Here is a 10,000-nt window from a genome sequence, read left to right as displayed (position 1 = left end):
CCCCTGTTAGTGTTACTTTTACTTACACCTGTTACTACTACTGACACACCTGTTAGTGTTACTCACACACCTGTTACTGACACACCTGTTACCGTTACTCAGACTGTAACGCACCTTATTTATGCTTCTCACTTTGTGACATTATAAGTTCTTTCATTTTTATTACTGCCATTGTTTTTTGTTACTCAGAATGTTTATCTTGGCCATCTATTGAATCTCACTCTTGCTTTCAACACCCTGATTTTTTTTGTCTTTCTTTCAAACCACAGCATTTCACCACCATTTACAGCTTTTATTAATTTATACAGAAAAATATTTGGCTTGTAAATTTATTAAAGATATCTGTCTGTCCATTACCCAGATATCAGCACTCCGAGCGCCCTGCCAGGCCCCGCCCCCCACTCCCGGTACCTTAGAAACACCACAGATGAGGATGATGGAGAAAGAGGAAGCTCAAGAGGTCTGTTATGTAGTCCATATAACAAGTCTATGTATCTATCTATCTATCTATCTATCTATCTATCTATCTATCTATCTATCTATCTATCTATCTATCTGTCTGTCTGTCTGTCTGTCTGTCTGTCTGTCTGTAAATGTTTTGTTCTCTTGCAGGATTTTTTGAAAACAGAAGGAAGAAACACTGGCGAGCAGAAACGGAAAACAGAAAGAAGATGAATCCTCGTCTGGCACCAAGGATCGGCTCCTGGTTCTGAACCTTCAATCCAGCAGAGATAATAGAAATACAGGTGGAGAGTGTGAATTATAATCTAATATAGTGTTCCTTACAAAAGTCAGAAAGCCTTCATATTTCTTTCTAAGGAAATTTTCTTAGAATTCTGGCCACTTAGACACTCTGATATAATCAGTGCAAATGCAGACTTTTATTTTTATTATTATATATTTTTTAAGTGAAATTCTAAAAAGAAACTAGGCATAGATGTTTAGTCGATTTCCAGATAAAGTGCAACAGTTCGTAATCATGAGAGCGAGATTTTATTTACTACACAGACATATTTGTGGACACCTTATTGTCATAAAATGTGCTTTATAAGCAACCGGTTCCACATTTTAGTTCCCATTTGCTGTTATAATAAGTTCCACTTCTCTGGGAAGATGTTCCACTAGATTTTCTGGACATTTGTGGAGATTCATTTAGCCACACGGGTATAAGAGAAGTCAGGTACTGATGTAGGTGAGGTGAGGAGGCGTGTCTGCATTCACATTCATCATGAAGGTTTAATAGGGTTGATAGCTCTATAGCAGGAGATCTTCCACACACGTTCAGCCCACGCAAAGCGGATCTTCATGGAGCTGGAGAAATGTGCACAGGAGAAGTGTAATGCTGGAACAGGTTTGGGTCTCCTGGTTCAAGTAAAGGGAGAATTTCATGCATCCAAAGACGTCCCACACAATTTTTGTGCCTCAGAGTTTGTGGTATCAGTTTGGAGTCTGTCATGATACAGTAGTGTAAAAAAAACAATAAAATATGTGGTTATTAACAGATTTGTGAAACAATTAATAATAATATTGTTCAGCACTACTCAACAATTAAATACATTTTAAGTGAAAATGGAGATGATTTGACCCTACTTAATGAACGTGTAATTTGGTCTTTGCCCAAAAAGTGTAAAAAAATTAATAAAAATTAATTATAATAAACAATGTAAATAGTAAATTAAATAACTTTCTTGATTGGCTTTAGTTATTTATTTATTAATTTGTATTTTTTTTTTACCAATGAAAAAAATATATATATTTCACGACATGAAGGGTACAAGTAATTCCTTGAATATTACATTTGCAAACGTGTCAATAAACAATCTTGAAAAATTATATAAATTAGTACAATGAACAAACAAATGTTGCTTTCATCTCAAAAGTATCGGGACTCCTGACGTCTTTGTGTGAAGCATAAAATCTTCCCTTCACTTGAACTAGGAGACCAAAACCTGTCCTGGAAAACATCCATTATAACAATAAACATGACTTCCCATGAGTAAGAGTGGAAGATCTCCCGCTGTAGAACTTCTATTGAACACCTTTGGGTTGAATATGTACCCTTACTCCACCCCAGGCCTCCTCGCCACACCTGCATCAGTACCTGACTCGTGTCTGAATGATCACCACACAATCTAGTGGAACATTTTCTCACAAGAGTGAAGCTCATTTTAACAGAATAATAAATGTGGAATGGGACGTTCAAAAAGCACATGGTGGCCACAAGCTTTGCTTTTGTAAGTTAAGATCCTTCAAGGATTCCTGCAAACGGCGATCCGAAGAACCTTGAATGTCTGTTATGAACATCTCAGTTATACAGAAGTATAGGGTGCAAATCACAGGGAACTTTCTGGAGATCTAAATATTGAGAGTATACAGTGATGTTGCTGTGTGTACATCCTCTGTGTACTGCTTCTGCTCCGTCTTCTATTGTTACTCTTACTGTTCAAAAAGAACGACATTTGGCCTTGTGGTAGAACATTTTCAGTAGAAGATGTTTGTGAATAGATTTAGATTTATATTACAGTTTACTGTATAGACAATCATTTAGAATGTACAATAATATAGAATGTAATTTAGTTTTTTTTTTTTTTGTGGGTGGGTGGGGGAGGTGGGGCCGTCACATTTTCCCATTAAAAATCCTGCACACTGAATGACTGTGTCTTCACTCCATCCACCACTCTGTTATTATTCTGTCTAATAACATCCTCCTGAGCATCATCACCTGATGGATCTTAATCCTGACGTGTAGTTTTGATCCATTCTGGACTTTTTTTTGTCATCTGAAAGAAAACCTCAGAATTGTTGATGGGAAAAGTGACGTGACAGCGCAAGAGGAGACTCCATCATCTCCTCACGTTCTCCTGATGAAGAAAGTCTTGGAAGTCTGCGGATTTGAAGGACCTGTGAAGAAGGAGGTGCTCATCTCCCTCACGGTTCTAATGTGTCAAATAACAAACGAACAAAAGTTATAATAGAAATCATTCTGCTACGATGATCATTAATAATTGAAATAAATATTTTTTCTTGGTTATTCCGTTGAAATACATTAAAGCAGAATTATTTTAGGATTATTATTTATAGTTGAACGTATTTGATATTTGAAATGAGACGCACATCTGTCCTGGACATCCTGCAGAGTTGAACAACATCTGGCAAGAATTTGAAGACAGACAGCCTAGCGTTTGTGAAAATTACTGACCTACTGCTGCTTATTTATTGATTTATTTTTTTGTTTGTTTGTTTGTTTCATTGTCAGCTTGTTGGTTGTTCATTTGCTGGCAGATTTCTGCCTTTCACAGTTATTATTCATTTGCTTATTTGGCCACTAGTTTATTTGTCTGTCTGTTCATTTGTTACTTTACACACATATATTTCTATTTATTTTATTTATAATTTATTTATTTATTTTTCCACCCCTATTTTATATTTGCTGATTTGCTTGTTTTTTTATTTATTTATTTATTTTAGTTGTTTAGCCACAAGTCTTATTCCAGATGGAAATAAACTTACTGAAGTATACAAACAAATAATCAAACAAATAAAAAAAATTAAAAATCTAATAATAAACAAAAAAAGAAACAAAACAAGTATCTAAACAATGTCAAACAAACAAAAACTGAAAAACAAATAAATGGTATATTTTTAATAAGTTAGTAAACATAAAGAAAATTAATAAGCTGATAAATATAAAATGTGAAATAAACACACAAACAAATAAACAAGTAAATAAATAAATTACTTTTTCTTCATCAACATCACAGAGGTATAGAATTCAATCTAAAGGAAATGACATCAGCTATCAGATTTAACTGTAAAGCTCTTTGATCCGGTGTGTGTGTATGTGTGTGTGTGTGTGTGTGTGTGTGTGTGTGTGTGTGTGTTGATTTGTGTAGTGTGCAGTTTGGACACTAGGAGGCGCTGTTGATCAGGTCTGAGAAGACACACACACACACACACACACACACACACACACACACTCTGAGGATGATGATGGTAAATCAGGAGGATATGATTATATCTGTAATTACAGCTCCCATGAAGTAAAGAATAAAAAGCGCAGACGTGTGAATCTCCGAAATACACCAGATTCACGTATTTACCTCACGTCACGTCTGTGGAACTTTTCCCTTAACACGGTATTACATTACACTAAAACTGTGCAGGACGATAAGTGAAATGATAAAACCGATTCGCTGATTGTCTGATTCTCAGGGATTTGGGTAATCAGACCTTATAGCAGAATTTCCCTGAGCGTCTGCTAGCTGCTTATTAGCTAAAACATGCTAGTCAACATGCTAGTCAACATGCTAGTCAACATGCTAGTCATGACACAGCGAGTCACAGTGAAGATTAAATGCTACGACAAAAACATTAATATCAACATCTAATATTAATGCTTTCATTTTATTTAAAATATCAAGTAATATTGGATTCTGGATTTATTCTTGTGTGTGTGTGTGTGTGTGTGTGTGTGTGTGTGTGTGTGTGTGTGTGTGTGTGTGTGTTGTGTGTGTGTGTAAACATCACGTCTTCATTCTTTTGGATCATGTTTATATATTTGTGTTTTTAAATTTTTTATAAATGTTTTCCTTTAAATCCTCCCTTCTTCCATTTGTCCTTTTATTCCTTCCTTCATTCTTTTTTTCAATGTCCTTCTTTTCCTTTCTTCCTTCCATTTCTTTCTTTATTAATTTCTTCCATTTTCTCCTTCCTTCCTTCCTTCCTTCCTTCCTTCCTTCCTTCCTTCCTTCCTTCCATCCTTCTATCCTTTCTTCCATTTTCTCCTTCCTTCCTTCCTTCCTTCCTTCCTTCCTTCCTTCCATCCTTCTATCCTTTCTTCCATTTTCTCTTTTCTTCCTTCCTTCCTTCCTTCCTTCCTTCAATTTTCTCTTTCCTTCCTTCCTTCCTTCCTTCCTTCCTTCCTTCCTTCCTTCCTTCCTTCCTTCAACTCTTCATTCTTTCCTTCCTTCCTTTTTGAATTTTTTTCATCCTTCCTTCCGTCTGTCAATTATTCTCATTCTTCCTTTCTTTAATTTTGATTTTAAATAGAAAGATGATTTATATTCCTGATTGTTTATCTCTACACTATCAGTAGGTCCACAACACATAGGAATAAAAAACAGCTGGACAAGCATGTGTGTGTGCGTGTGTGTGTGTGTGTGTGTGTGTGTGTGTGTGTGTGTGTGTGTGTGTGTGAGTGTGTCTGAGTTAAAAAAGATAGAGACAGAAAAGGTGTTGAAGTAAATTGTCAAGAGACGAGAGAGAGAGTGAGAACAAAATGTGAAGTGGAGGATGAGGAGTATTGGAGGAGGAGGAGGAGGAGGAGTGGAGGAGGAGGAGGAGAGGAGGATAAGAGGAGCCACCTTTCACACCTTCTTTCTTGTGGAACAAACAACTCATCCACCTTTTTTTCGTTGTAAAGAAAAAAACAAGAAAATGCAGAAAATCAGCACAAAAGAGGAAGAACCAAATCCCAAAGCCATGGCAGAGAAAAGAGGGAGAGAGCTAGAGATATAGAGAGAGAGCGAGAGAGAGGTGTACGAGCTTTCAGTGTGTTAGAACACAGTTGTGTACCTGAGACAGGTCAGTGTGTGGGTGGGGAGAAGGTCAGCCTGCTCTCGCTCTCTATTCGGGAGACCGGAAGGCACCGAGACGCCGGTTCGGTCTGTTCAGTCTCGGCTACATGACTCACACTCACACACACACACACACACACACACACACACACACACACACACACACACACACACACACTTACACACACGTCCCGCTTCTCACGCACTTCAAAACATCACCTCTCTCAGCAACACCGCCGCCGGGGGGCACATATTTTTGGCCAGCCTACATTTTGGTCCCAAATGCACACACCCACACATACACACTCTCCGTCTCGGAGAGTTTTAATGCTAGCAGGAACGATGAGAGAACCACGACTAGCATTGATGTCCAGAGTTCACTCAAGGAGTGTGGAAGGTTAAGAAACGGATGCAGGAAAATTCTGGATTGGCTTCTGATTGGCTGAACGTGATTACAGTCGTTCCTGTCATACAAGAAAATCCTGACAACTCCATGAAGAAATGAACCTGCATAACTCAGAACTTCATCACTGACATTCTGAAAAAGGTTCTTCAGTTTCTCCATTTGCAGGAATCCTTAAAAGATCGAAACATAAAAACAAAAGCTTGTGGCCACCTGAAGATGTGTTTTTTGAACATCCCATTCCACATTGATTATCCTCTTATAAATAACCTCCACTCTTCCAGGAAGATGTTCCACTAGAAGCTCATGCAGCTTCTTCAGGTGAGGTGTACATACACTGTCTTTATAGAGACCATACATTGTCTTTATAGAGCCCAGACACTGTCCTTATAGAGACCATACACTGTCTCTATAGAGACCACGCACTGTCCTTAAAGACCATACACTGTCTTTATAGAGACCACACACTGTCCTTATAGAGACCACACACAGTCCTTATTTGATCAGGCTACTATAATAGATGCAGCATGTGGTTAGCATTATCTTGCTCAAATATAAAAGACCTTCCCTGAAAAATAACATCCAATACACATTTTCATCATCTGTGTTTGTTGGTCCTTTAAGTTTTATAAAATGTACGTTACACGAAGAACAACGTGAGGCACGTCTTCTGATCCGTGTCCCACGTGGTCGCTACAACGCTAGCGTGATTTATAAGCAGGTTCAAGTCTGTAAGTAGTTCTCTCTAACTCTACACTCTAAACCACTGCTACAACACACGGTCTTATTTTCATTCCTGCTGGTGCTTATTAATGTCGCAATGTTCACTGTGTGTGTGTGTGTGTGTGTGTGTGTGTGTGTGGTACACATGGTTTGTGCCCCTGAACCAGGTGTCAGTATTATTTAAATGACATTAGCGTGTGTCATATCGATGTCTCTCTGATCTCTGAAGACCCCTAAGGAGCCTGTAGAGGAACATACTGAACATGTCAAAACACACACACACACACACACACACACACACACACACACACACACACACACACACACGGCTTTTCCTGCTTCTCTCGGTTTGATCATTAGTTGATAAGAGGACCTGACAAGCAACAGGAAATTCTTCAGTGGAGAGTAAAAGAGGTAATAGAAGCTTTTCTTCCTTCTTTAACCTTCTTCCACACTGATGTTTCTTCAATCTGATCTTCTCCCACCCTTATCCTAATGTCCCTTCACCCTGATCCCCTCTCATTTTCACCTTCTCTCACCCTCATTTTTTTTACCCTGATCTTCTCTTACCCTTACCCTGACATTTTATCATCTTAATCTTCTCTGACCCTGATGTTCCTTCACCCTGATCTCCTCTCAGCTTGACCTTCTCTTATCTTTGACATACCTTGACAAAGACCTTAGGTCACTGAAACATTCCCTCACCATGAGGTTCCTTTACCCTGACAAATTCTCACCCTATCTTTCCTCCTGCATGACCTTCCTTCACCCTGATGTGCCTTCTTTTGGATGTTTCTTTACCCTGCCCTTTTCTCATACATCCATTCTTCTCACCCTGAGCTTCCTTTCTTCCTGACTTTCCTGCACCCTGAACATTTCTTATACTGACATTCCCATAAAGTGATGTTCCCTCACCCTGATGTTCCCTCAATCTAACCTTCTCTCACTCTGACACTCTGATGCTCTCATTCTGACCTTCTGTCACCCCGATGCTCTTTTTTCTGACTTTCCTTTAGCCTGATCTTTTCTCATTTTGTGTTCCTTCACACTGACCTTCTCACACCTGTTCCTAACCTTGACATTCTTTCACCCTGACCTTCCTTCATCCTAACATTGCTTCACTCTGAACTCCTTTCATTCTCATGTTCCTTCACCCTAAACTTCTCTCACCTTGACATTCCCATAATATGATGAACCTTCACGTCGATTTTCTCTCATTTTTTTACCTTCTCTTCACCCTGACCTTCATGTTTCTATAAAGTTTCACCAGAACTGATCAGGAAGTAAAATATCAAACCTGATTCTGATACTCTAGATGTTCTTTCTCTTTCCTCCTGCCCCAGCTCGCCCTGCCTCACCCCACCCCGCCCTGTCCTGCCCCCCCTCACCCCACCAGCTTGCCTCTCTCCACTCAGTCAGTTACCACACGGCTAAAACCCGTCGCCTTCTAATTCACCATCATTGGAGAAGATAATTATGATTCCTGATCTCCTCATCACATGGATCAGTGGCAGTGTGAGGGTCAGGTGGGCTGCAAAAACAGCATTAGCATATCATTATTAGCGTATCATTAGCATAACGCTATTACGCACAGGTCTCGACTCGTTTATTCCGCTTCCTCAGAGAGCAGGCAGGAGGGAGGGACTCTCAGGTGGGAGTTACACTCTCTCTCACTCTCTCTCTCTCTCTCTCTCTCCCTTTATCTGCCTCTATCACTCTCTCTAACTATCACTCCCTCTATCACTTTCTCTATCACTCACTTATTCTCTTTCTATTTCTATCTCCTTCCCCTAATCTTTGTCTATTTTTCTCTCTTCTACTTTTACACATGGTCTCCCGCTCTCTCTCTCTCTATTTCTCTCTCACTCTGTGTCTCTCTGGTGATTGGATGAATTTACTGAGACATGACAGCTCCCTATAGGTTGTAAGTGGAGGAGAGAGTCACTGCTGTTGCTAGGATCCTGTTGCTAGGACGGCGCGCTGCTGATGGGGGGAACACATGATGAATTATGGATGGATGAATTTTAGACTGAGAGAGAGAGAGAGGGATGGAGGGTGCCATTACTTTTGCAGCATCACCTCATTAAACAGCACTAGTGTGTCCTGGGTATCATAACCATTATCACCATCATCACCATCATCATCATCACCACCATCACCACCTTCGCCACCACCACCATCATCATCACTATCATCACAACCATTATCACCTTCATCACTATCATCATCATCATCATTATCATTTTTTTAATCACTATCATTATCATCCTCACCATTTTCACCTTTATCACCACTATTACCACCTTCGTCATCATCACTTTTATCACCTTCATCATCATCATCATCATCATCACCACCAATATCAACGTCACCCTTGTCACCTTCACCATCACCATCAACATTGTCAGCTACGTCATCCTCATCATCATCATCATCATTAACATCATTACAACCATCATAGTCAGTGTAGATGTTTTCTTGCCACATTTCACCCTGAAGTGTTTAATTCCACTCACAACTCACAAAAGTTCCAACTATAAAACACTGACATTGTACTTTTTTATCCATTTAGAGTTACATAAAATGTTCTATGTAAAAAAAACAAGCTTCTTCTCCCATGGACACACCTGATCTTTCACCACATTCTGGTCATCTCCTTCACTGAAGCTCGTCACGTTACTGACAAAACAAAACAAAACCCCTGCATGCTGAAAGACTTCTATAAACATCTAACACAAACATCTCCTTCTGTTAGAATGAGGCGTTGCCATAGAAACCGTCACATGTCAGGACAAGCGCATGGAGAGAAACCATAGAGAAAAGTAATGAACACCTTCTGACCAATCAGAGTGCAGCGCTGCGGCGGGGTTTCATTCACTGAGAGAGCGAAAATCATGTGATCGTAATTAGAACATTCCTTTTCCAGATTTACTCATAATGCACCTCTTTTAGACAAACACACACACACGCACATGCACACACACGTACACGTACACGTATACACACATACACACATACACACACACACCTCACAGCTGTTAAATAAAATGTTGTTTTGTCAGGATGCAGATTTGACCGTTGTGCCGTTATGTTCCACACACTGCCTTTTGTTTTTCAACCTTTTGTTCTGTGTTGTTTTTTTCTCTTTTCTCTCTCTCTCTCTCTCTCTCTCTCTCTAACCCTCTTCCTATCTTTCTTCTTTCTCCTTTCCTCTTTCTTTCTTATTCCTTCTCAGTCTCGCTCTTTACCTATTATTCATTTCTTTCTCCCTCTTTTCCCGCCCTTCTCCAACACATTA

At 39.4% G+C, this 10,000-nt stretch overlaps 1 protein-coding gene and 1 long non-coding RNA gene across 2 annotated transcripts in view; one reads left to right on the top strand and one right to left on the bottom strand.

Moving 5' to 3' along the window:
- The window catches only part of dnajb6b (DnaJ heat shock protein family (Hsp40) member B6b), a 33,504-nt gene extending 32,387 nt beyond the window's left edge, over positions 1-1,117 (top strand). Inside the window, 2 exon segments of the mRNA XM_046851871.1 lie at positions 362-460; positions 613-1,117. Coding sequence (XP_046707827.1) covers positions 362-460; positions 613-713 — 200 coding nt within the window. The 3' untranslated portion in view covers positions 714-1,117.
- A 1,383-nt stretch (positions 1,118-2,500) lies between these two features.
- The window catches only part of LOC124387477, a 23,249-nt gene continuing 15,749 nt past the window's right edge, over positions 2,501-10,000 (bottom strand). The window contains exon 2 of the long non-coding RNA XR_006926172.1: positions 2,501-2,936. This is a non-coding gene — a long non-coding RNA (uncharacterized LOC124387477). The remainder of the gene's footprint in view (positions 2,937-10,000) is intronic.

Source organism: Silurus meridionalis, chromosome 6 (assembly GCF_014805685.1).
Source record: "Silurus meridionalis isolate SWU-2019-XX chromosome 6, ASM1480568v1, whole genome shotgun sequence".
NCBI classification, from domain to species: Eukaryota; Metazoa; Chordata; class Actinopteri; order Siluriformes; family Siluridae; genus Silurus; species Silurus meridionalis.
Note: the sequence above shows the minus strand (reverse complement) of the source record. Positions and strands in the feature narration are given on the sequence as shown.